The sequence below is a fragment of the Sesamum indicum genome, linkage group LG10, assembly GCF_000512975.1.
Source record: "Sesamum indicum cultivar Zhongzhi No. 13 linkage group LG10, S_indicum_v1.0, whole genome shotgun sequence".
Lineage (NCBI taxonomy): Eukaryota > Viridiplantae > Streptophyta > Magnoliopsida > Lamiales > Pedaliaceae > Sesamum > Sesamum indicum.
The window spans coordinates 11,138,164-11,165,393 of NC_026154.1; the positions used below are offsets into that span (position 1 = coordinate 11,138,164).

The 27,230-nt window shown below is 33.2% G+C and overlaps 2 protein-coding genes across 2 annotated transcripts; one reads left to right on the top strand and one right to left on the bottom strand.

Moving 5' to 3' along the window:
- LOC105172773 (L10-interacting MYB domain-containing protein-like) lies at window positions 2,731–5,648 on the bottom strand. The gene is made up of 3 exons (XM_011094350.2): window positions 5,469–5,648; window positions 3,467–3,826; window positions 2,731–3,382 (listed from the first exon to the last, which is right to left on the bottom strand). The coding sequence occupies exons 1-3, from the start codon at window positions 5,622–5,624 to the stop codon at window positions 2,882–2,884; spliced, it is 1,017 nt and encodes a 338-aa protein (XP_011092652.2). The 5' UTR covers window positions 5,625–5,648; the 3' UTR covers window positions 2,731–2,881.
- On the top strand, window positions 21,230–26,116 carry LOC105172332 (cation/calcium exchanger 5). Its single transcript, XM_011093714.2, has 2 exons — window positions 21,230–22,244; window positions 25,205–26,116. Exons 1-2 carry the CDS (start codon window positions 21,324–21,326, stop codon window positions 25,967–25,969), a joined length of 1,686 nt encoding a protein of 561 aa, XP_011092016.1. The 5' UTR covers window positions 21,230–21,323; the 3' UTR covers window positions 25,970–26,116.

Sequence of the window (27,230 nt, forward strand, 5' to 3'; positions counted from 1 at the left end):
ATTCCCCCCCCCCCCCCATGCAATAAGCCTGTAACTATCATTTTCGATTCCATGTGCGTGCATGTTTCGGATAGCTTAGACGACTCTTCGTCATTAGGTGCACTTTTCAAAGATCTCTATGGTTCTAACACTGATGCTGACTCTGCTCTCGCGAATCCTCTACCTACTCCAGTCTCTTCTCCCAAGCACGACGGCGGAAGCTCGCCAAAATCCTCGGCTCCTGATGAGGCACCAAGTGAAAGCTGATGATGGAAATTTTTCTGTAATGCGACAGTGGTTGTCCTGAACTGTAGTTCTTTTTGCTAGTAATGTGACAACATTACCAACAAGTTGCATGTGTTTATGTTTGCTTGATTGCATTTTTTGTATGAAGGGTGGACTGTAAGAAAGCATGGTGTAAGTGTTATGGCATATAATGGTTATCGTTTTATGGTGTAATGGTTATCGTTTATTTTATTTGCTTACATCTCAAAAATGTTTAATCTACTCGGTGCTAAAACACATTTTTAACTGAGAGGCTCTTTTTGGGTAGTAGATGTGATTAAATAATTTCACTCTTATTAAAAAGAATAATTTTATACAAACACCTCCGAAAAATGGGCATTTACAAACCTAATAATGGCATTTGCGTTATACGACTTTATTTCGGAACATGTTCATTTGCCATGCAAAAAATATCCATTTATTTAAAATTTTGTATGAATCATTATATATATTCATGTACTTCGAGTAATTTTTGTATTATATATAAATATAAATAAAATATACAAAATTTTTCATAAACTTATATATATACTTTACATAAGTGTATCCAAATAAAATAAAGAATTATATAAAATGTTGTATGAATCATTATATATATTCATGTACTTCGAGTTATTTTTTGTATTATACATAAATCTACATAAAAATATACATAAATTTTCATAAATTTATATATATACTTTACATAAGGGTTTAAATATTTGACAAATGTAATTTTAGTACCATTTGGTGGCCAAGAAAAATTTTGATCATTGTTGAGACAATCCATGAACACACGGGCATCATTTGTGCTACCCTCCCATCCAGTCATGACATATGTAAACATTAGGTCAAAATCGCAAACAACCATAACATTATGTGAGATTTCACTGTGTCTTGAATGGTACGCATTTTGCAAGTGTACTGGAACACTTGTTGGAATAAGTGTGCCATCAATTGCCCAGATAAAAGCCTAATAAAGAATTAATTAGAAATGTTACGGGAAGGAAAATTAGCGGAATATCAACTAAATGAATGCATTCTACATAACCTTAAAATAGGGAAACAAATTTCGAATGTATTGGATTCTAGGATAAATATAATTGAAATTTGTAGAACAAATTAGTTTCGATGCAAGAAGATTCAGAGCCCGGAAACACGTTTCATTTGCTCTGAGTCCATAACAGAGACACGCGACCATTCTGACTCTAATAGAACACCTCTTTCTTGTAGGAATGAGCATAAATTTTGGAATGTTTCTCTCTTCATCTGTAACATATTGAAGATTCGATCTGGGTGTCCTGATATAAGCTCGCCCACCCAATCAGAACCTTGTAGAGAAGAAATATGTTGTGGTTGTTTTGTCCGAATATATGAAGGGCATAACACTTCATAATATTTTTCCTCATCAGAAGGCATATCCGAAGAATCTGTCTCTTCATCTCCATCGTTAGAACGAGTGGTCCATGATAATTCGGTATCATGAGGAGAGTTGGTCCTCGAAGGAAGAGACGAGGTAGTGTTGCCGCTTGATTCATCCATCCCTCTATCTCGGCTCAAAGGAATTGGTGAAATACCTTTATAACGCAAATATGCATTAATTGAAAGTCACCTACTATTCTACCACTTGGGGGTTTGTGCATCAACAACCATTATTTGATAAGAAAAAGGGTTGGCGACATAGTGCTATAAATATTTTATAAAAAATAGTTATGTTATTATTAACAAAAAAACTTTGCCAAACAAATTGGATTTTGCATATCTTTAGCCTGACCTACATATTCACTAGTTCATGCATGGGTTTGACTTTATTTCGCCTAGCAAGTTAGTGCAGTTAATGATAGTTTTTCTATTTTAGACGGACCTTACATTTACATCCATAAATAATAATCTTTGTTTACACGAAATTATAGTGTATAAAAATGAATTTAATAATATAATAAATTAATATTATTTCTATTTATAAAAATAAATTTAACGAAAATTATCATTTTTAGTATATAAAAATGAATTTAAATAAAATGATAAATTAATATTATTTCTGTTTATAAAAATTAAATTTAACGAAAATGATCATTTTTAGTGTGTATAAAAATGAACTTAATAAAATAATAAATTAATATTATTTCTGTTTATAAAAATAAATTTAACGAAAATGATCATTTTTATTGTGTATAAAATTTTTTTTACTAGAATGTGTTTGTCACACTATTTGTCACAGAATTGGTCAACGTTCTTAAAATATTTATGCCAAAAGCAAATATATATAAGTTTTTTTACCTGATTTGGCTTATTGTAATTTAAGAAAAGAATTCTGGTAAAGTTTTCTTTGTCATAAAATTCTACTATCATTTACTTAAATTGATGGTAGTCCATCAATTATTCAAATACTTTATTTAAAAACAAAACTCAAACAAATCATTAGCAACGTTATAATCTATTATTTAAATAAATTAAAAAAAAGGAACTAACATCAAACTAGCGCAATTCATGTAACATTACAAGGTAAATCCTTATAAAGTTAGGAAGTGATCATTGTTACTAGTAAAATATTAAAATAAAACATGTTTTAAGGTCAAAACATGCATAAACTATTCTCACTTGGGGGTTAAGCAGTCAACACATAGAAATAAAAAAGTTATTTGCCGAGTCTCTCAACCCAAGCACGTTTGTCCACATCACTCATCAGAAGGAACATTTGACGCCTTACCTTCAACAGAAACTGATCTTGCGCTGCAAAGAACAATTTCCGTGGTAGTCCCTCCATTTTAGAAAGTGCAAGCATGCAATCTTTAATATTGTCGTTGGAAATTCTTGCCAACTTCCGAGTTTTGGCTTTGCAGCGAGCTGTTATGGCATCAATGCAAGTATCAATTCTATTTGAATGATCACTTTGCCCTCCTTTTAGTTGCACTCCCCTTGATGCTCTTGGATATTTCACAGCCGCGGATGAGAATGGATTACCAGGATCCACTGTAGGATAGCTTACATCAACTTCATCATCATCATTGTTATCGAAAGGAGGCATGGCAGAGGAACGGGCAACATTGCCTGTGGCTACAGAAGCAGAGAACATCTCAGTACATAAATTAAAATGAGGAAGACCCTTCTTTCTCAAGCCAGACTCTCTCGGATTAGCCTGCACAATCGTTGATACTTCATTAACATATGACAAGAAATGATGAAAATATGTTTGAAAATAAAATGAGAAATGTACAATTACCGCTACCCATTCAGCCCAATGATCATCACTGGCAGTCACAGTGTATGTAGTTGGATCCCAACCAAAACCAGTCCGTTTGTATACCAAATCATAAAACTTACTCCAAAGCATTCGAAGCCTGTTAGCTTTACTATTAAGTTGCGCAATGGTGTACTGTGTTCTATTACGTTCATACAGCTCAATACGGATTTCACGCCAAATTTGCTCACTAAATGTAGATGAGATAAGTTGTCCTTTTTTGTAATGGTCATACATCACTTCAATGAACAAAGAGAGCTGTGGAAGATCCCAGCAAGCATCATCAATTCGTGAACTTGACTCCGAAGACGTAGCGTATGGCTCCTTCCCCTTTCGACTCATCTATCATGTTAAAATCACAACGTATGTTACTGAATATCTAAAGTATTAATAGGATATTCTCCATAAACTGCAATTACCATCGAATAATGAATAGAGTTACAACAAATAATGGAAACAAGCAACAAGAAATCTAAATAGCATTTAATTGTAAGAGCTAAACATTTCTTCAGAAGAATATTCCAAGATTTTCAAGATAGACAATCAACGTGTCAACAGCTGAGATCATCTAAACATTCACTGAATAAAATATTGTGCATAGCAAGAAAAAGTTTGCTGGAAAAGGGTGTTTTGCAGAAGAGAGGATTTTCTTCAATCTCAATAGATACAGAAACTTAGGCTAAGCAGAACGGGCAAGACTCAAAAACTGTTGTTAAGAGTTTGCATTTTATCTTTTTTCCTCATTGTGGGTATGTAACATAATATAATCAAAGAGGCTTCAGAAGCCCAAATTTATTAAAGAAATTTGTGGGACTGTGCCTTCTCTCATGGTGCAATTTTTGTTAAAATCTTTGCAACACTCCACTGTCAATATCCCTGCTTACTAGTTGACATTGCCCCTTAGACTCATTTTAATATCTTATAAAACATTTTACTATTTTTGTTAACTTGAAAATATGAATTTGGCAAAAAATACGAAAATTTTTGTTCATTTTTTCTCTTGGCTACAAACTATGCACTACATTGATACATTAAGTTAACTAATATAAGTTTATTTTGATAATCGTTTTTTTTTATTATTTTTGTCAGTGAAATTTGATTGGAGTAACAAATTTTGACAGAAAAAAGTTCAAAATTAATTTTCTCTCCCTTGCCTATCCTCCATTTCATTGAAGCATTTCAAAAATACCATCTTTTTCATGGTGGGGGTCATATAATCACCATGAATCCATAATCAATATCTATGAAATAAATTAAATGAGAAAAATCTAGAGACCCCCTCTGTGATAATAGAAATGTTCAGAAAACCCCTTATAATCATGGTGGAGGTCATATAATCACCATGAATCTATAACCAATATCTATGAAATAAATTAAATGAGAAAAATCCAGAGACCCCCTCTGTGATAATAGAAATGTTTAGAAAATCCCTTATGAAAATTAAAGTATCAAATACCCCCCTATGATATAAAATAAAGTTAAAAAAACCTCCTCCATATATAATTTAATAGGGAAATTTTTTATATTTTGTTATATAACCGCAGGTCAAAATGAATTTAACCCTAAATTAAATTTATACAGCTCACTTCACATCAATACACCCAAAGTGCAAAGCCTCAAAATTCTCACTGACTTTCAGAACAAACCTATCAGTAAATTTCCTCCGTCCCCAATGACCCAATTCCCTCCCTCCCCGCCAACAGTTCATGACCATTTCCATTATTTTCAATAAAAAAAAAAACATAAATACCCTCTTTAGAGATGAAATGTATTCAGAAAGCAAGCAGAAATAGTCCCGGTGACAGAATTTCCATTTAGTAGTGCGAGAATCAGATAAAGTACAGAAATTATAGCAGCAAGTTAGAAAAACCAATGACAAACTATCATCAACAAAAGACGAGCTCACCAACACTATACTATTCTTCATGTCGAGGAGCGAAGAACACCCACAATAATGAGATTGTATGTAGTATGCAGAGCTCACCTTATCTGGAGTGCCGAGCTTTCTCTTTTGGCAAAAGATATTCTCATTCGAGCCACAGGACTCGACGCCGGTGAAAAGGGGGTCGTATGTCGGACGTGCAGACAAGTCTGAGGAGGAGGATGGAGGAGGCGAACTGGTTTTGGTTGAGTCTTCCATAAAAATTCATTTTGAGAGAGAAACCAAGACTTAATTGATTTGAAGAGTATGACAAGAAAAGACATGGCTGACAAAATAAGACATAACAACTTTGCGAATTAGTTTGAATGACCAATGCATGTGGACCATAAATTCAAAAGATTTGTATATAAAATAGAAATGGCATCTCAATGAAAATTGATTCACGAAATAAAATTCTCTTTCTCCAAATAGTGAAAAGTGAAAATAAGGTGAGTGAAATCACAACGAAACGGGCTCAAATTTTGGCTTAATATTAGATGATTGTTACAATAATAGAGTATTAATAATTCTTCAAATAATAAAAATGATACTTATAAGGGTAAATATCACTTTTGGTCCCTCAAGTAATAAATATTCTTGTTGTGATGGAACATATTTTTTAATTTAATTGATGTTTAGAATATTTTTTAGACTGTTTTGATGTATTTGATTACATGATTTTATGTATTTATTTATAAATTTTATGTCTTTTTTTATGTATTTTTAATTTATGTTATTTTGATTGGTTAGATATATAGGAATTTTTTGGAATTTGATATGGTTATTATTATGATTGACTTCGAGATTTTTTTAATATTCTTTTAATTTATCGAATAAGTAATATGTCATTTAGCAAAACAATTAAAAGTAAATTTGGTGTAGTGGTGAGACTACCAACTTGCCCATTTATAGGGTTTTTTTTTTTTTTTAATAAATTCGTTAAATTTAATGAAATTTAACGGAAGGATCAAAATTGATCGAATTTTAAATTTGAAGGACTAAATTTATTGAGGAGAAAAATCTAAATAAGTAGCATATTTAAAGGGACCAAAAATAATATTTACCCTATTTATAATTATACAAAATTTTAAGAAAATTTGATTTTAATTATGTCCTAATAGTCTGATGCTGCGAAACATGGGAAACTGCAAAACTGGTCTCATCCAACGAGGCGCACAGGATTTCAGAACTATTAATGGATCCTTATGATGTTTATTTATGTTTTCATTTTTAACTTTTAATTCTTGAAACTGTAATTAATTAAAAATATATTTCTTTATACTTATTTTTATTAAAAATATATTAATTTAACAAACAACAATTTTAATATAAAACACAATTTTATTGATTAACTCAAATATATTCTCATTTTTCACATGAAAAATTATACGAAATTAAAAATACATTACTATGACCAAAACACACTCAATGTTTGTCTTTTTTTTTTACACCTAAACTATGTTTTTTTTTTAATTTTTGAGTTTTCAATATAATATATATATATATATACTGATATTTAAATATAATAGAAAAGATATATTATTTTTAATGAACAGTAATTTTTACCTAAAAAAATATACATTCTGTTTGGTTTTGTTTTTAACTTGTTTTTGGGTATTTTGTGGAGATAGAGAGAGAAAAATAAAGATAAATAAAAATAAGTTAGAGATAGTGTGTATGTTTGGATTTATTTTTGGAGATAATATAAAATAAGTATGATATGTTTGATGTTGGGTAGTGGGGAGACAAAAAGTACTGTATGTTGTCAAATCATGTCTCTTTTTTATATATATTTATATATATATATATGTATAAAAATGTATATAATTTATTTAGTTGTGAGTGGATTAAAATAAATATTATTTTCTAATTATATATGTATGGAAATGAAAAATAATAATTTATGTAAATACACTTTTATAAATAATTAAATGCACTCTAGTAATGGATTAACAATATTTTTTGTTAGACGTTCTGTTCGAGGTGATAAATTTAAATATATTATTCAAATAATGTAATATATGAATTAACCGCGTAAGATTGTTATATTATTTTTTATTTTTTTAAATTTTTAATTATTCCAATGATGTAAAAAATATTACGTACAAAATATTAAGTAGTTAAAATAAAATATATTTGTATTTAAAAATCAAATATAAATCTCACCGAAAAAAATATTATACATCTAACATGTATATCAACCCTCTAATGCATCCTTCAATTTTTTATAATTTGAAAATCCACATAAATAATAACACCAATTGTAGTACTATTGTACTTGTTAATTAATTATAATAATAATAATAATGAAATGGGTTGGAAGATACAATTCAAAAGGGGTGCAATCCACATCATGGGGGCCCCACTAAAATCCCCTCCTCCAAGAGCAGTGGGCCCGTCTGATAAAAAAAATATGTTTGTTAAATGGGACTCACTATTACAAAATGCCTCAAAATCAGACAAAAACCGGATAAATTTGTAAAGCCAAACATTAAATCGGTTTTGGGCCATCTCAGAGATGGCCCAAAACCGAATCCAAACATAGGGATAATATTAAACATACAATATTTATATATATACATACATATATATTGATATATATAAAAAGATACATGATTTTGATAATGAACAGTGATTTTTGTCTTTCAAAACACAGCATCAAACATACAACATTTATTTTAAATTATCTTCAAAACTAAATCCAAATATATACACTATCTCCAACAAAAACTTATTTATCGTTGTTTTTCTCTTTCTATCTTCACAAAACACAATAAAACACTCCCAAAAACGAATCAAAACGCTATACATATTTTTCATTGTAAACCGAAAACAAAAACATAAACATCTAATGCATACTTTGATTTACAAATATATAATATTGTGCCACACATAACTATTGGATTTAGTGATAATTAATTTAATATTTACGCTAAATTAGTAATTACTATTATATGCATATGTATCAATGTGATAAATTGATTTTATGATACATAGTTAAAAAAGATAAATACTATATTGTTATTTAGTTTTAGTAGCAACTATCAAATAACAATTCCAAATATATAATTATACTTCATAAAAATAAATTAATTTAGTTGGCATAAATGAGCCAAAATTAAAGTATATATGCTTACATTAAAAAGACAAAGGTAATATGCTTAAACTTTATTTTTATGACTATTATGTATGTTTTTCTAATTTTTGTAATTTTTTTTTTGCAATGTTTCCGAAATATTTTTGGTCTTTTTTTCAATATCTATTAACTCAAAATATGTGTTCGAAATAAAAATTTAATGAGAAAAATGCAAGCACCTCCCCTGTGGTATGAGTAACTAGCGTGTACCCCATGCTATGCACGGATTTAATTTAACTATAGCTAAAATTATATTTTATGAAAAAATTTAAATTATGTGAAAATTAGTCAACAATTTATTTTGAATTAGATCAACAATAAAAATTTAATTTTTTTCTAAATTTAATAAAAATTAAAGTCATCAAAATAGGAATAAAGAGATACGTCCAATAAAATAAAATTTTGATTAATTATAATGTCTTATTGACTTTCCTAGTTGTTGGATGTAACATAAATTATTTTTTAATAAAATAATAGTTTTATACTACTATCTATGTAACAAATTTGTATATCAATACTATATTCTTTATTATATAATATTACTTTACACATATTTCAATCATAAAATTATAATATGCTAACTTTTCATGAATTATTTTTAAAAGTAAAAAGAAAAGGCCAATTTTACAAAACTTATCAAATAATTTATCACCAAAGTGGTACATATATAACAAAGTATTATTATTTGATATAAATATAAAAAATTAATCAAAAAAATAAAATTGTCGAATATAATGAGTTAAAATTTTTCCTCAAAATAATTAAACAACTAAAAAACCATTGGAATCAAAAGTTCAACATATATATATATATATATATATACCAGAATTTGTGATCTTCTCACCTTTTTTTTTTTTTCTTTCATTGGCTATAGAGTATGGTATTTGGGTCAATGTTTTTACCACAACTACAAATGCATAATAACAAAACAGTTTAGAAATTAAAAAAAATGATATAAAATAGAAAATTATCTCAATAATAAATATAATATCACAAAATTAATTGATAAGCTAAAAAGCTAATTAACAATAAAAAAATATTAAAAGAGCAGTTAATATAAGCAAAAATTGAACGTACCAGGACATGTGCTCGTCTCTCTCTTTATTTGTTATGGAGTTAAAATTTAGTCAAAAATTTAACACTAACTACATTAAAAAAAAAGAAAAAGAAAGAAAGAAAGCTTTAGAATTCAAAAATTATATCAAATAAGAAAAAGCTCAGATAATTATTGTCAAAATTACATAATTAATAAACTAAAGAAAAATGAAATATTTTCAGTAAAAAACATTAAGAAAGTAATAAATAAGAAAATGGCCATTTGCTATGAATTAAGTTTTAACAATAATTTCAAAATCATAATAACGTGTTGGGTGGAGGCCTATTTACTGTTACAGAGTCAATGGGTTTCTTACCCTTAAAATTACAAGGCGGATTACAAATTACAAATTCATACACTAAATAATAAAACAATACAAAAACGAACGCACGAGGCTCAGAGAGCTAGATCCGTATTTTAACTTTTCTCACGATCACGAAGATCAGCGGCCTAAAATACACCCACGGTTGCTCAAAGGCTTTAGGGACTTAGCCCTTTTTCACAGAGATATTTCACAAAGGCTCACAACCAAGTTCACAAAGAACCTTAAGATCTCGGACAAGGAGAAGAAGAGATCAGTTTCTTTGTACGCACTAAGCTCTAACAACCATGAATCGACCACTTACTTAAGGTGGCTACAGTTGCAAGTGCCAAGGAAAAATGGCGGTGGATGAAGTCCCAACATCCATGAAAAAACCGCACGAAATGAAGAAGAGAGAGAGGAGAGGGGACGGTGTTGTTTGAGGAAGAAGAAGGAAAGTGGTAGAAATCAAGTAGGGTAAAATACATTTAATTGGTAATGCCAATCGGGTCGGGCGGGTCGGGTTCATGGTTGTGGGTTTTGGGCTTGGGTTAAGTGAGTGGGTCAAAGTAGCTAGGCCTTGAGCCTTCCAGGTAGGTATATTTTTGGGCCTACCTTATTTGGTCATAGGCCATTAATTTTCCAATATGCTCCACCTTGGATCAAGACCAAAAAAGGAGCTAGCCCCAAGGGGATTAAGCGGATTTGGCATTCATCATAATCGAGAACTTTTACCTGCAAAAGAAATATTAGTAACATGATATAACAAAGTATAGCACATAGCTCACTTAGTAATTAGTACTAAGCATTTTTAACAATTTACAATAATTAACACTAAGTTAATTTTCATGTAAAAAACCAAGCTATAGCATATTGTCATCGAGGCACAATCCAAAAGATTCAACTAGCCACCAAGGCTAAATCAAACAACCATTTATGGCTCATTCAACCATTTAGGCTAATCCAAACCATCAATGCACACAAAGAACTCAACTAGTCACTTAGGCATTTACAAGCCACTTAGGTACAACTAGCCACAGGTTCGACAAGCCACCTAGGCACGAATCACACAACCACATAGGCTAAAACCGCCACCAAGGCAATGTTACAAAGACACACAACCACATAGGTTCAACCAGCCACTTAGGCATATTTCACAAAGACTCAATTAGCCACTTAGGCACACACATATAGCCAATAAGGCACAATCATACAACCACTAAGGTTATAATTAAACATCCACATAGGCTCATTTTTAAAAAAATTAGCCACCTAAGCTAACGACACACGGGCTAAAAAACACTTAGGAGCACTAATTATAAACATGAACACAACATCCACAAAGGACCATTCTTAATGCACTAAGCATTAATATTTCAATAATAATGTACATATCGACAAATTGCACATAGTATTCACGAAGCGAGAAAACCAAGGATTCCCAAGTCAAATCTCGACCAGATACCCACGACCTCAAGGGTCAGCGAGGTGAGGGATTAGTAACAATATTTAACAAATGCACTTAGAGGATTTATTATTGTAACATATCTTGCACTAAGCAAAATAATTCCGAAAATAACAATTATATACTTGAAAATTTACAGCAGAAAATAGCAATGTTAAACGAAAAAAATTTTCAGCACAAATATAGCAGTTTATTTGACAGAGAATAGTCACCATTTAATCAAATCCAAGAATGGAGTAAAGTAAGACTATTTGCCAAAAGAAATGTCAGTTTGAGAGTACAAAATGAAAGCATCTTTTCACTGCACCAACATTTTCATAAGTTGCACTATCAACCAAAGATTTTCATTGCTCCAGAAAACAACTTCAACTGTAATCGTACAACATCTACAATAAAAATCAGATTTTCCAAACATCACTATATCCAACAAGGATAAGTTTCTAGCCTTTTTCATCAAATTGTTCCCTTTGTTGAGATGGAATATGAGAATAAGCAATGCAACCAAAAACTTTAGAATAATATATCTAAGGTTTTCTTTGATGCCATGCCTCATACAGAATCTTATTTGGAACCACCTTTATTGGTGATCGATTCAAAATATATACTGATGTACTCACTGCTTCTGCCCAAAAATATTTTGGGAGCCCCTTGCCTGCCTGCCATCATGCTTTTAGTCATTTCCACAATAGTGCGATTTTTCCTCTCCGTGACACTATTTTGTTCTGGGGTATATTGAACCATCAATTGCCTCTGGATTTCTTTTTGTTTGCAAATCCATTAATGGTCTTTCCAATAAATTCTCTTCCGCGATCAGTATGGAGATTTTATCCTTATTCCTGACTCATTTTCATCTAGTGTCTTGACTCCAAAAATTTAGAAAATACTTTTTAATTTTGATTTAAAATACACCCATATCATCCTAGTGTAATCATCAAAAAATAAGATAAAATACCTGTAACCATTGAAAGATGGGGTTTATGTTGGTCCACAAATATCAACATGCATCATCTCAAGAGGGACTTTGGCTTTATATGATATCTTCAAAAATGGTATGCAATGCCTTTTCCCGAAAATGCATCCTTCACAAGACCTCTCTTGATCTGGAACATTTGAAACCCCAAATACCATATTCTTTCTTTTCAACAAACTTAAACTTTTGTAGCTCAAATGTCCGTATCTCAAATGCCAAAAATTATGATCTCCATCCATAGTATTCTGCAAAGCAACTTTATGAGATCCTTGTAAATTGAAAGGGAAAACTTTGTTCTGATTCATCTTTACTTTTGCAACTCTATGTTTCCTTTGTTTATCAATAATGATGCAAATATCATTATCGAACTCTACCTTGTAATCTTTCTTCAACAGTTGCCCCATACTCAACAAATTTTGAGTAAATTTTGGTACATAAAATACATCTTTGATGATATTAGTCTTGCCTCCTTTTTTTTTTTTTGGACTGTAATAGCTCATTTTTCACTGATCTTGAGAGTTTTGCTATTTCCAAAATTTTATTTCTGATGAATAAGATTCATCGAGATGTACAAACATATCTGTATTTTTGGATGTGTGAATGTTCCGCTGTCCACATACTAGATATTCTAAAATTGTTGAGAATTTAAGCATGAATAGAATACCTAGTCTCCTTCTTCCTTTTCGGTGAAGTTGACATCTTTTTCTTTACGATTTTCTTAGTACCAACAATCTCATTGAGAGTGATTTGTATTTATGCACTTTTTGAATTTATTCCAACACATGTCCGTGTCGTGGCCATTTTTTCGGCAAATAAGGCAATAATTAAGAATTTAGGTCTTAGTAGATCCTCTCGAGTTAGTAGTGCTTCGTCCTCCTTGACCTTGACCATGACAATTTTAGTGTCTCCCACGACCTCTTCGACATGATTGTCCAAATATATTTTTTCATCCTACAAGTGATTGTCCTGTTTTTCCTGTTTTTGTGAAATATTTACTCTTTTTTTAAAAGCTTGCTACAAGTCTTGAGCTATCGTTCTGCGCATCCTTTTTTCATGGGGTTGAAGGGAACCCATGAGTTCGTCAAAAGTTCATCAGTAAGCAACGTAGAATTTCTCAATGATTTTCTTCTCTTCTAAAGTGTCTCCGAAGCCTTTGATTTACCAAGAAGGAAACTCTAGAAACAAATTCTTGCACATTCTCCGAGTCATTCATGGATAGATTGTCAAAATTTTGCCATAAGTTTCATGGCTTGATTATAATCAACTTCTCATGTCCTCTAAATTGATGTTTAAAAATTTTCCATGCCTCTTTACGAAGAAGAATTGATCGACTCACTTCTTGGTGCATAAAGGATAAGGTTTTTGCATCCTTTGTCTTGTTATCTTTATGCTATTCTTTTTTGTGCATTTCTAAATGTGGCTACTTCCTCTAAAGTATGAGAAGTAAATCCCTCTTGGACAATGTTCAAAAGTTCATGTGACACGAATTGGGTCTTCATAAGAACACTCCATAATTCTTAGTCTTGGCCAACAAAGATGGGAATCCCTTGTTGAGAATATGTGAATGCAAACTCTTGGTTGCTTGATGATATTCCATAGAGATAAAATGGAGTAATCAGAACCAAAGGTGGCTCTGATACCACAAATACGTTGGGCATTTGGAAGAAGATCTTGAGAAGGAAAAATTATTGATATATTGTAGAGATTTTTTACTACAAATGTTTTCATCCATTCATCCATATGCTTCAATTTCAAGATTACAAGCCTTTATATAGGAAAGCAAATATTAAGTTAATAACATATTCCTATTGATAAATATTTGACTAACACTTTGCTATGGGTAAAATATTAATTTCCTTGACTTTGCAGCCTAACTCTAACCATATAGCCCATAATCAAACTCATTTAACTGAAAACTCTAATCCCCAACCGGTTCCTATTTTGAGTAGCCTAACTCGTACACATCCCATCCAGCCTATTCCTATTCTACCCAGCCCAACCCATACATAACACAACCAACCCATATCTTCTCCATCCAGTCCAGAGCGACATCGAGCTGTTGGAATCTCCCCTGAGCAGTCTTCATTGCATTTGAGTCCGACTAGAAGTTCTAGAATGATGGGGGGTGAATTGATCTCTGTTCCAATTTTGTTCATGATAGGGAGAGTTAATGCTTGAGGCTGATGATGGAGAGGCAAAGGATCGAAAGGTGGCGTGCGGCCGTAGGTCTCTCAAGCGCCAAGGGGGTCTATCAGGTATGGAGGGTTCAGCTAAGCGATGTTACTTGATAGGGAGTCGGAGTGTTTCGATTCTATAGAAACAGTGGCAACTGATATGCAGTCCCGCCGAGAGTCATGAGGGTCATCGCTTGGAACTATACAGGATTAGGGACAACCTCGACGGCTTGCAAACTCGGGGAGATTATCCGAGAATATAGTCCTACAGTCAAAGATTGGAAGTGATTCGAAAATAGTTTGATATGTTTGGTGTGTGTGTTTCAGCTATTGGGCGATTGGGGGCGGGGGGCTTCTTGTTATGGAAAAAGGATGCAATAGTGCACTTACTATCATTTTCTGCTTATCACATTGATGTGGACCTCTTCTCTGCTGATAGGTTGGTTGATTGGAGGTTCATGGGGTTTTACTAGGAACCAGAGATGAGTAAACGAAAGCAAGCCTGGGAGAAATTAGCTGCTCCAAGCAAGCAATCAAGCTCCCTATGGTTGTGTGCAGGGACTTCAACAAGATTCTATTTCAACATGAGAAGGCAGGGGCGGCTCATCCGTTGTGGCAGTTCAATGATTTTAAGAGGGTCTTGGTAGAGTGTCATGTGTCTAACATTGGCTATCGGGGTCCTAAATCACTTGGTGCAATAGGCGATAGGCATTAGAGACAGCACGAGCCGGATAGATGTGGTGGCCCAAATCGATTGTAACCAGCGAGTTCGTAAGTCTTTCCTTCTTAGACTAGGTTTTGAGAGTCATTTTGTGAGTATGATTATGTTGTTAGTTACTTTTGTTTCATACTCGATGACACAGTTCTCCATTATGTAATTTTACGCAAGAAGGAGGCATCTGCCAAAGAGATCCATATCCCCTTATACATTTTTGTTCTGTGTCTAGGTTTTTTTCATGTATGTTGCAAGATATGGAGGAGCGAGGCTCACTTAAAGGGGTGCGCATTAATGCTCATACACCGAGTATATCACATTTGTTGTTTGCTAATAATACTTTGGTGTTCTGTGAGGCCAAGGTTCAAGTTAATACGGTACATGAATATTAGCCATATATGCACGAGCATCGAGGCAAGGGGTAAACTTTTCTAAATCAAGCATGGTAGAAAATGGTGGTGTGGGGAGGAGGTGAAGGTGTGATTGGTGAACCGAGTGGGTGTTAAGCTGGTTGGTAGTCACGATCGTTGTCTTAGTTTGCCAGCTATTGCAGGGTGGTCCAAAAGTGCGTTATTTCAAAATATTCGGGATCATTTTTGGAGTAGGACTAATGGTTGGAATGCAAAATTACCGTGACAAGCAGGGAAAACTTTGTTGATTAAATTGGTACTCCAATCTTTGCCTACTTATGCAATGTTTTATTTCAGATTACCGAATTACCTGTTGAAGGATCTCGAATCAATGGTGGTTGATATTAGGGTGAGAAAAGGGTACATTGGGTGGCTTGGTCAAAACTATGTCGATCGATGGGGAAAGGGGCTGGGGTTCCAAAGCTTTATGACATATATCAAAAAATACTTCAAGATGTCTAATATGTTATTTCATATTTTTAAATGCAATCAGAATGTCGTCTATGTAGACGAACATAAATTCAAGATTGTCTTTAAAAAGATTATCAATTTTTCTTCGAAATATTTGGGGTGCATTAGCAAGTCCCATGGGAAGCACATTTCAGATATTTGTCCCTGAGGTATGGAAAATGCAGTATATTTTTTTGACTCACCCTCCATCTTAATCTGATAAAACTCAAAATTTGCAACCGAATTTAGAAAGCACTTTCGCACCTTTAATGCAATCAATTAAGTGTTCTCTATTCGAAATGTCATAACCATAAAATTCTAATATTTTATTAATACCTTGATAGTTTATTACTAACTTGGGTTTATCTGTTTTATTTCACCATGGTTTATTACCAGAAAATCAGTTGCTATAAGCAATATAAGCTGTAAAATATTCAGACTTATATTGCTCATATACATACTTATGGATATGTATATAGAAAAGAGACTAGTCATTCAATTCTTATAGTAAAACCATCTAAACTAAATTCTATTTTTTTACCTTTTCTTCCCCGTGGTTCATGATTTTCGAGGAAACTTAACCCCGAAGCCATACTTTCATTTTCTCATCCTGCAACCATGATCTCATGGCCTGCTATTTCTGGCATGCCTTCGTATTTACCAATAATAGGTTGCTGCAAATGATATAAGTTATCACATGGAAAATAATTTTCTTTTCAGTAAGGTCAAATATAATTTGAAGTTGTTTCCAGCCTTCAGGGCATCTAAGTTTTATATTATGACTAATTGGCAGAGGAGTTAAAGCTTTTAACAACTTCTTATCTTTTTCTTTGTAGCCTGTAATCCTGTTCTCTAAAAAGGACATCCTACTACTAAACTTAGTTCTGGAGCTCAGTGTTCGATCTAAAATTGAGTGATCCTTTATTACGATATCAACACCCCATATTCTAGGTATCCTAATTGGATCTAGTATCAGTACCTTAGCAAATTTCTTGAAAATTCTAGGAATCTCGATATACATTTTCCTAGAAAAAAATCAGAATTATGCTTATTGGGAAGGACGTAAGCTATTCTATATGTTATAGAATAAGTTCTATTTTATTCTTTCATAAGACCTCTTTTCTTAAAATCCTGATGAAGGGTCAAGACACGACTGGAATCTTGGTCAGCTAGGTTGTATGCGAACCTAGGGTGAATATTAAACATTAATTTGCCTGCATACAGATGTTCTATCATTGTTTCAAGGAATTCATCTCTTAAGTTATTGATATTTTTATCTATTAGATAAATGTGTTTTTGAATCAATTTTATCTTTAAAAGTTGCTTTTATTACTACTTCAATAGTTTATATGTGGATCCACTCATAGTAACAACTACTTCTTCTCTAGGTTTACTTAATTCTTCACGAATTTTTTCCTTAGGAGTAAGTTGCAGTTCCATCACATTACCAATAAGTTCCATAGAGATAGCAAATTCAACTGAACTTACTTTGTAGATTATGTGATGCTTTCTCTCGTTCAACTCTATTTGATTGAGGACTCTACCTATTCCTCCAATCCTAATCCATCGCATAGGCTGAGGTTAGAGTCTTGATGCATGATTCTTTACAAATCTTTACAAAGAACATAGGGGCAACTATTTCTGTTGCTACTCCAATTTGAAAGAAATATTTGCAAAACCAATAGATATATTCATCTGTTGCACAAATATTCCTTAGTTCGAGGCCCAAAAGAGCTTGTGAATACTCTCTAGCATTTTCAGCTCTGTTTCCTTGGAAATATCCATCTCTAATCAAATGTATCTTGATAAACCTTCATAGCGCTTCAGCAATTGCACTTTTGGACTCTCCCGCTAAGATGCTTGCTTTGGAGTCTTCAGGGGCATTATCCCATTTGACCTTCACGAAACCCTCCAAGCTTAACTTTAATAGTCATATGAAGTTCTCCTAGTTGAGTTTCAATGTGGTTGCTACTATCTTCATGGCTGCAACTCATTCATCTATAAACTTCTCGATGACATCCAAGATGAGTATAGTGCCATACGGATGCAAGGGCTGGAGCATTGTCCTTGTTCAAAGTGTATTTTCTAGCATTTTTCTTGGGGATCCATATTAGATTTTCTCCTAATCTGGTTCCAACGAACGTCGAGGTAGTGTTGGTGGGGAAATTCATATTTTCTCTCATTACATGATTCGAAGAAGGATCATTTGAACCGGTACTTCTCCGATGGTGGTAGTGATGGAGTGATCTCATTGGTTTGAACGTTGACCAAATCTACAATCCCAAGTTGGGAAAATGATTTCGCTAACTCCTGTAGATTTAATAGATCCGTCCTTGATACCTCCATTAATTTATGGATTTGATGGTTTTAAGGATTAAATCGTATCTCATCTTTGGCTTTGGAATCTGTGTTGTCTTTCCCTTCTGGTGTAGAAGAGGTACTGGTTCAAAGGCGTCCCTGATACGCTCTTGGTGAGATTTGGATGTTTCAAGGGTGTTCCTTTGGCTTCTCTTTAGATCTGTGACTTCGATTTTCAGATCTGTAAGATTCTTGTACAGATTTTGGGGGGATCTTAAGAATCTCATCTATCTCTTGGCTCAAAAGATCTATTTTTATAGGTAAATAAATTAACCTATGCCCATAGTTCTGAACGGTCTTTTGAATCTCCTTAAATCTTCAGAGATTTTGAAGGTGTCCGGTTCGAGTTCTTTTCAATCAGTTCATCTAATCATTATTATTAAAATGTAGGTTTTTAGAACTATACCCGCTTTATTTCTCCTGGTTGGTACTCTACCATGAATTTCGGTAGAGTGTAAGTGCCTCATGGCATAACCTGGTAGTGTTTGTCGGACCTGGTAATTTCACAACTATTCCTCTTTTTCTTTTGGCATGAGAATACTCGAGTAAATCCTTGTTGTCAAATTTTTCAAGCATTTTCATAAGAAAACTCCTTCTCTGTATTTTCAGGATTTGGAAATATTTTCTGTTGTTATTGTAACTCGAACTTTCGTTCGATTCCATAATTTTGAAAGTATCCTCCATTAGTTGTGAAAAAATCTAAATGTAATATAAACAAATACTTTTTTTTTATAAACCTAAGCTCTGATACCGTTCTGTGAGAGCATGTGCAACCATATGCATTAAAATACAAAATATAGTGAACATAGACTAAAATGTTCATTTTAAAGCTCTAAAAGAGTAAATCGTCAACAATTCGACCATATTCACTCGAAGGACTAAAATTGTGACCTTTTTGGACTTTACAAGACAAAATTGCCAGTCTCAAAGTTACGAGACCTAAAGGTCATCCCCCTAGTTACAAGACTAATTTTGCATTTTTTTCCCTAAAAGTTCATAATAAATTTAGACTTTTCGTATTTTTAGAACAATAAATTCGTAAGACCATACTTAATCTCAGTCTCATGTATTTTTGTGGGAAATCCAGAATAAATAAAAAATTATTTATTTTATTTTGGATTGACTAAATTTAAGCCTGATACATGTACAGATACAGTTCATCAAACGATTAATTCACGTTGAAGCCCATGGTATTTAACCGAATAGAAGTGAGCCCAAGCTACCTAAAATCCTACTCACGCCTATAAAAAGTGGACTTCACCTCTCATAAGTGGACACATAAAACATTCCACAAAAATCATTCATCCACACTACTTCACAAGAGAATAGTCACAACAAATTAAAGGACCTAAGTCCCAAACCCTCTGTCACAATGAAGTACTGGATCCAACATGTAGGGAGTGTTTGCGAAAATTTTTAATTTTAGAAAAGTGATTTTTGTATAATAAGTTAAAAGATATAGTAGAATCAAAAGTGGGTACTATTTGTAAAAAAAGTAAAAAACAGACAAAAGCTAAATTGGGTAGTGTTTGAAAAAATTCATTTCTATAAAAAACTTAATTGATCAAAGACCATTTTGTCCTCATTTAGTAAAAAGATATTATTTTTATTTATATTTGCATTTGTTATTTGTTAATAATAATTATTTTAAAAAAAAATTAAATTTTATTCCGATTAGTATACTTCATATTTAACTTTTTAAAATATTAATAGAAAAAGTCAGTATTTAATTCAATAATGCTTTCACTAATTAAATAATATAATTATTGATTCATACACAACAACTAAACTTGTATGAATGCCAAAAGAAATTATTTTATTAATTAATCATAGCCAGTTAATTTATAGTTTTTAATGATAAAAGATAATATTATTATATAATATAGAAAATAAGATATAAAATTATAAAATATTTAATATGTGAAAATATAGTATTTAATTATGCTTTCACTAATTAAATAATATAATTATTGATTCATACACAACAACTAAACTTGTATGAATGCCAAAAGAAATTATTTTATTAATTAATCATAGCCAGTTAATTTATAGTTTTTAATGATAAAAGATAATATTATTATATAATATAGAAAATAAGATATAAAATTATAAAATATTTAATATGTGAAAATATAAATTTAATTATTGTTAAATTATTAGAATTATTTAAAGATTTTAATATCAACTTTAAGTATGAAATCTTAAAAATAAACTAAAAATGGTAAAGTTGAATTAAGATTATTTTAATCAGGGTAAACTAGTAAAAAAGTGAAGTTAAATTTATATAAAAAAAAAAGTCAAAACAGTTAGAAGCACGGGCCTAAAAGTGTTTTTTTAAGCAGTTTCAAAAGTAAAAGCTAAAATTCCAAATATCTCAAAAGTATTTTTTTGGAAATAGAGCTAAAAAATGCTTTATTAAAACTCGCGCAAACACTCCTGTATCTTCTTCACAAATTTAGAGTAGATTACACATTCCCATCTAAAAATAAATTTTAAACCATTGAATCGACGTTTAGAACGAGAAAATGAAGATATTATCTTTAGTTAAGAATGTATTTACTACTTTTTTTTTAATCAATAAATTCATTTCTCCATATTTTTTTGCCGGTACTTTAGATGATTTTGAGAATCATTTCATATAATTACGACGGATTCATTAAAAACGAAAAGAAAAGAAAGAAATCCAAAATGAGAAAAAGAAATAAATAGAAGAAATGCTAGAGAAAACAAGTGAAAAAACTAACTCAAAACAAATAGAATAATGGACAAGAGCTGTGCTGCTGGCGGAAAGCAAAAGCCGTCAAAGCAGAAGAGCCCTCTGATTAGTGGTGATTGGGAATGGCATGGCCTTCAACTTCATCGTCTCCGACATTGCTTGCAGCAGAGTCCTCAAGATCACTGTAATCTCACTCATTCTCGTCGCCACCCTCCTCTTCTTCCTCCTCCTCCCTTTCCCTTCTATTTCCCCTGCTCCACACTGCCCTTCAGAATCTCCACTCTTCCCCCACAGGTCCCTCCTCATCTCCCCCATCCCCAGATGCTCGCCCTCCAACCTCACCTCCTCCGATGGCCTCTTCAACTACTCCTCTTTCCATTTCTGCCTCTTTGGCGGCAACCCGTTTCTGTCCGTCCCTTTTCTCACCCTGATTCTCCTCTTTCAGTTCTACATCTTAGTCAAAACCGCCCAAGATCGCTTCTCTGTGGTTGTGACCAAGCTATCCACCCACTTGAAGCTCTCTCCTTCGATGGGTGCGGTCACGCTTTTAGCTCTCGGTAATGGGGCTCCCGATGTGTTTGCTTCAGTGGCTGCTGTTAGAGGCGGACAGCCTAGAACTGGATTTGGTGCGATTCTTTCAGCTGGGACTTTTGTCTCTGCTTTTGTTGTCGGTTTTGTCGCCATTTATGCTGCGCCTTTTGCCGTCGACCCTGCGCCTTTCGTCAGGGATGTTTTGTTTTACTTGACTGCTGCGTTGTTTCTGTTCTACGTTTACTTGAGTGCAGAGATTTTCTTGTGGCAAGCTGTTGGTTTTGTTGGTTTCTACATTTTCTTTGTTGGGATTGTGTTCTCTATGGATTTGGGATATAATGGTATTAGTGGAGAGAAGGGTAAAAGTTCTGGTGGTGGTGGAGAGGTGGGTTTGGTTGAGAACTGGGAAAAAGGGGTGCAAAAAGGACTAGAGATGGATTGTGAAAATGGGGAAATATCAGGCAGGTTGGAAGTTGAAACGAAACCAAGTTTTGGGCTCTGGAAAGCATTTGGAAAGGTATGCTGTCTATTCATTCTAATCTTTATTTCCTTTGTATATTGGTGATTTTAAGAGAAGCTTATGGTAGCATATTCAAGTTCATATTTCCTGATCATATTTGCTTTTGAGGTTTTGGGAACTTGTACATTAATATCTGAAGATTTTGTGTCCAATATTTGCTTGTACCCTTATTCATAGACCCTTAAACCTTGCTTATGATATTATTCTTGTATGCATTCAGCAAAGTGATGTTTTTTCAGTCTCCTAGAAGTGAAAGTATGACCACGATTAGAATATTGTTTCCTTATACCAATGGAAGTTTTACATCTCTAATTTGTCGATGGAGCAAGTGATTTTTCCTGATTACATTACAGAATGTCTGAAATTACATATGTCCATCGATTACAGATACTTTCTATGATTATATTGTCAAGATAAACTGCAAGATCTTAGAGTGGAGACCTGTGGCTCGTGGCATGTGTCTCTCATAATTTAACATTTTATGCTCTTGTCCTATAATCCTATTAATACTTTAGTTAGTTGTCCTTAATTTATATCTTCACCAATGATTACAAAAGGAAAAGAATTGTGCAATCATTTGATTCATAACCCCCATCAGTCAAAAGAGCGCATAAGATACAAGACGGTTTAGTTATATAACTTGAAAGAACTGATAGAAGATATTAGCTAACTTTCATTCATTTGATCTATCGTGCAATGACAAGCTTGGCATTTGCGTTAGGTGCCTGAGACCTAGTTTTGTGCAGTTCAATCTGTCATCTGTCTGGGAAATTGAGTATATGCTGGATTGGCTTTCTGCACGTTCTTATAAACTTTCACTTCAATGGTCTATTGGATTGTGGGTTTGTTGGTGTTGAAAGAACAGATCTACAGTCTTCTGTCATATAATTTAAGTGTTGCTCTAGTTATAGGCCACTAGTTCATAGACAACTAATAAGAGACCACCAGCACATTTAGCTTTCATGATATCGTAGCCTTATTTTGGGGTCTGGGTGGAGAAGATCCGGATAATCCCTATGAATCACTTCACTTGGAAAGATGCCTATGTTGACCTGGCAGTCTGGCACAATTAGCTTTATATGACTTGCTGGGACTTGCATATTATTTTTGCTAAATGCTTTAGATGCATTCTGTGTAAACCTGCGCAAGTTTTCACTTTTCACTGTTACTATTACAAGACATATTTTGGAAGAGATTATATTATCTCCAAGGAAGACAATCATGAATGCTTTTCTTTGTACACTAGCATTTTATTGTGGTAAACCCCTTGTTCATTAGCAATTCATGGTATAAATCGATGTTCCTGCTATTGCTGCTCTCAAGTTTTCATTTGCAATGTGACGGCCACAATTATCCACTGGAACCTGACCATTAAGTTTGCTTTAACTCGTCAACAATCCTGCCTGGGATATGTGCCTACTTGCTCTTGTTTCTTTAACCAGTGCAAAGTCAACTGGAAAGGATGTTATACATGAATTATGATCATAATTTACTAGTAAGGATATTTATTACTTCAAACACATAAAAGGAATGATCAAGAGGCTGCTTAAATGGTCCGGGTGGTGATGCTTAAAAGGAATGAAGGACAGTTTCCCAGGAAGTTATATTAGTTGTTACCGTAGATTTTGTTTTGCTTCTTTCCTGAAGAAAAGAAATGTACCAAGTATCTGTGGTAGTTAAGTTAAGATACTTTTTTGATGAAATAAGTTGAAAGGAAAACAATATTTCTTCCTTCAAGCTTTAGGGCTAAGACTTCTAGGTATGTCAAGCTCATACACCAGTAGCTCCAAATTTCTGCCTCAGCTTGTTCATGTGTGCGACAACATTTCATACTTCTTTTCGCGTCATCATTAATATAATTCTGATAGTTTAATAGTCATACTCCATTGTGCATCATATGAATAAGTAGAAAGAAAGAATAATTATTTTTCCTTAATGTTTTCTTTTGATCATTGTTAGCTTCTGCTAATTTTTCTTTCGCTTGACCATATTAGGCCTTAGGTAAAAGGATTGTCTCAATGGCCATGCCTAGTAGAAATCCTTAGTCATCAATCACCAGAAACATGAGTTGTTTGTCATATTTGGTTTACAGTTATTGAAAAAGAAGATTTATGGTTTTGCTTTATCGTATGACTTTGTGTTGAAATAGCATAGTCCAACTATGTTCATATTCTTGTCCATCACACATCTTTTACAAGAAGAGTGTTCTGAAAATCCTAGTAACTAATGGATTATGGAGAATATACCTTGAAGGAACTCTTCATCCAATTTTGTGGTACAGTTCTGAGATGGTGCATTTTCATTCTTGAACATATATGATGTGAGATCAACGCAGATACCTAGATATTTCTGCATTTCTTTTGTTTGTGTGTGTGTCTCCACCTTCATCATTTGCCAACTGCTGGGTTTGAGTCTCAATCCCATTTTCTCGTAAGGGTGTGAATATAAAGGTCTTGAACCGAGATATTGACCTTTCTGAGTCTTGAAAAATTGAATAAACAGATTAACTAAAGTCAATGAAAGAAAGTACTTATCTCTCTCAGATGCGATGAGGCAAGGCAAATTCTGTCCTTTTATGCCTCCAGATATTGGCAAATCTGCAGCAAGGAAAGTGCTACTGCAATATTTTGCAAATTTTATGGTGTTTTCTCGTAGCAGTCTTGTAGGACAATGTTTCAATTACAGTCTATATAAGATCCAACATATCTCACATGGAATGATAGTAACCTATATTCTAATTTGATTGGTAAATCAAGGGTGCACACGCACACATATGATTCACATCGATGATATCTCAAGCTAATTTTAATTATTTCAAAAATTGTAATGTGGAGCTTTTATTTGTATGCATAATAGGTAAATGTATAATGCAGGAACATTTGAAGTGGTGTAGGAGATTTATCCTGAATATTTTTTTATCATTTAAGTATTGATCATATACTCTTTCTTTCCTGCAGATATCGCGAACATGGAAAGTTCCAGTCTCAATTCTTCTAAAACTCACTGTCCCTGAAACTTCGCCATCTGAATGGAGCAGATTTTATCGTTCTGCCAACATTGCACTTTGTCCACTTGCCCTCTTATACTCCTGTAAATCATTTATGCCTCTAGACCATCCCATCATTTTTCTTCTTCCAAACGCCCACTTTCCACTTTGGTTGGTAGTACTCTGTGGAAGCTGCTCTTTAGCTATTCTTCATTACATAGTGGAAAAAGAACCACCTAAGCACGAACAAATCCCTGCAGTGATCATTGCATTTGTCATGAGTGTGTTCTGGATTTCAACCGTAGCCGGTGAACTGCTAAACTGCCTTGCAGCTCTTGGCGTGCTTTTGCACTTGCCTTCAGCACTTCTTGGATTGACGGTGCTTGCATGGGGAAACTCAGTCGGGGATCTTGTTGCCGATGTAGCAGTTGCTAAAGCCGGGCAGCCCGCCATGGCCATGGCTGGCTGCTTTGCTGGGCCAATGTTCAACATGCTTTTTGGACTCGGAACAGCTCTAGTGATACAGACTGCTGATGTCTTCCCTGAAGCTTATCAACTTCATTTCCACACAAGTATTGTCGTTGCGTTTGTGTTTTTGCTTCTGAGCTTGATGGGATCTTTGTTGGTCGTAACTTGGTGCAGGTTTCGAGTTCCTCGATTCTGGGGATTCTGCCTTGTTAGCCTTTACATCATCTTCATTGCTGTAAGCCTAGTCATTGCAAGTTTCTCTTTCTAATTTTTGGGGAAGGGAAAAATCGCTTCAATAGATACCACAAGTGATGTTAAAAGAATGTGTTATGTATTTTGATATTTATATATTGAACATGAAGCAGAAATGAATACCAGGTAACAGCTATGCTTACTGTTTCCTTAATTTCTCCAATATTTCTTAAAGTCACAGTTGGACGATCAAGTCTCTCAGATTCTTCTGTCACATTTTCACCATCACACCAATGAATAATTAATATGTGTTCTTTAAATTTTAAAAATATTATTACATTATAATGTAAAAGTGAGATTACATAAAATATATATGTGGATGTGATATCAGCATGTGATGTGGATATATAATGGAAGATCCTTTACCACCGTTTGGCCTTTTGGCAAGCATCACCCCTCCATTTTTCTTTCGTGAACTCTTTGCTTGAGGGACTACAAGATCTTCAACCATCCCAAAAAATATAACTAAAAGATAGAAAAAGAAGACTATGATCTTCAATAAAAGACTATGATCTTCAATTTTCCTCAAATGTACCAACTTCACACTAACTTAGCATATCTTTTTTAAGTAACCACAGAAAGGGGGGTAAAAGTTGATGGAAGTGCGGAAGATTGAAATATTATGCGGTATTTCTTACACTGGGATAAATGTAAAATTGGTATCTTACTATAGGCCACATTGCGATTCAGATACTATACTTTTTAAAGTAATTTAATTTAGTACCACACAATTGAAGACATGGTAAAATTGATACCGTAATTTACGAAAGTTGCAATTTTAGTACCTTAGTTTTTGAATTGATAATTTTAATGTCATGCCCTATCTTTTGAAAATATCATTTTAGCCCCCTAAAGTTTGATTTCTCGTAGATTTAGTCCCATGGCTTGAAAATGGTATCGGAGCCTAGGTTTATTGAAAAAATATATGTATTTATATTACATTTAGATATTTTGCCACTAACAGAGGAGACTTTCCAAAAGTAGGAAATCGAACGAAAGTTCAAGTTATGATGATAATAGGGAATATTTCCAAATTCTAGAAATATAGTCTATTTAGGATTGATTTGAGTGAGGAATTTTCAGGTCCGTCAGATACTACCAGGAAATGCGATAAGGCACTTACACTCCATCGAGGTCCATGGTAGAATTCCAGCAAGGAGAAACGGAACGGATAAATTCCTTCACCAATACAATTCTAAAAATTATGATTAAAGGAACTGATTAGAAAGAACTCAAGTGGGATACTTCAAAATTTCTCAAGATGTAACAGAGATCGA

Bases quoted from the DNA above. Each gene is read 5' to 3' on its own strand.
- LOC105172332 (XM_011093714.2), top strand. From the start codon at position 21,324: ATGGCCTTCAACTTCATCGTCTCCGACATTGCTTGCAGCAGAGTCCTC. The intron at 22,245-25,204 runs GTATGCTGTCTA...TCTTTCCTGCAG, and splicing joins TCTGGAAAGCATTTGGAAAG to ATATCGCGAACATGGAAAGT.
- LOC105172773 (XM_011094350.2), bottom strand. From the start codon at position 5,624: ATGGAAGACTCAACCAAAACCAGTTCGCCTCCTCCATCCTCCTCCTCA. The intron at 3,827-5,468 runs GTGAGCTCTGCA...TTAACATGATAG, and splicing joins AGCTCGGCACTCCAGATAAG to ATGAGTCGAAAGGGGAAGGA. The intron at 3,383-3,466 runs GTAATTGTACAT...ACGATTGTGCAG, and splicing joins ATTGGGCTGAATGGGTAGCG to GCTAATCCGAGAGAGTCTGG.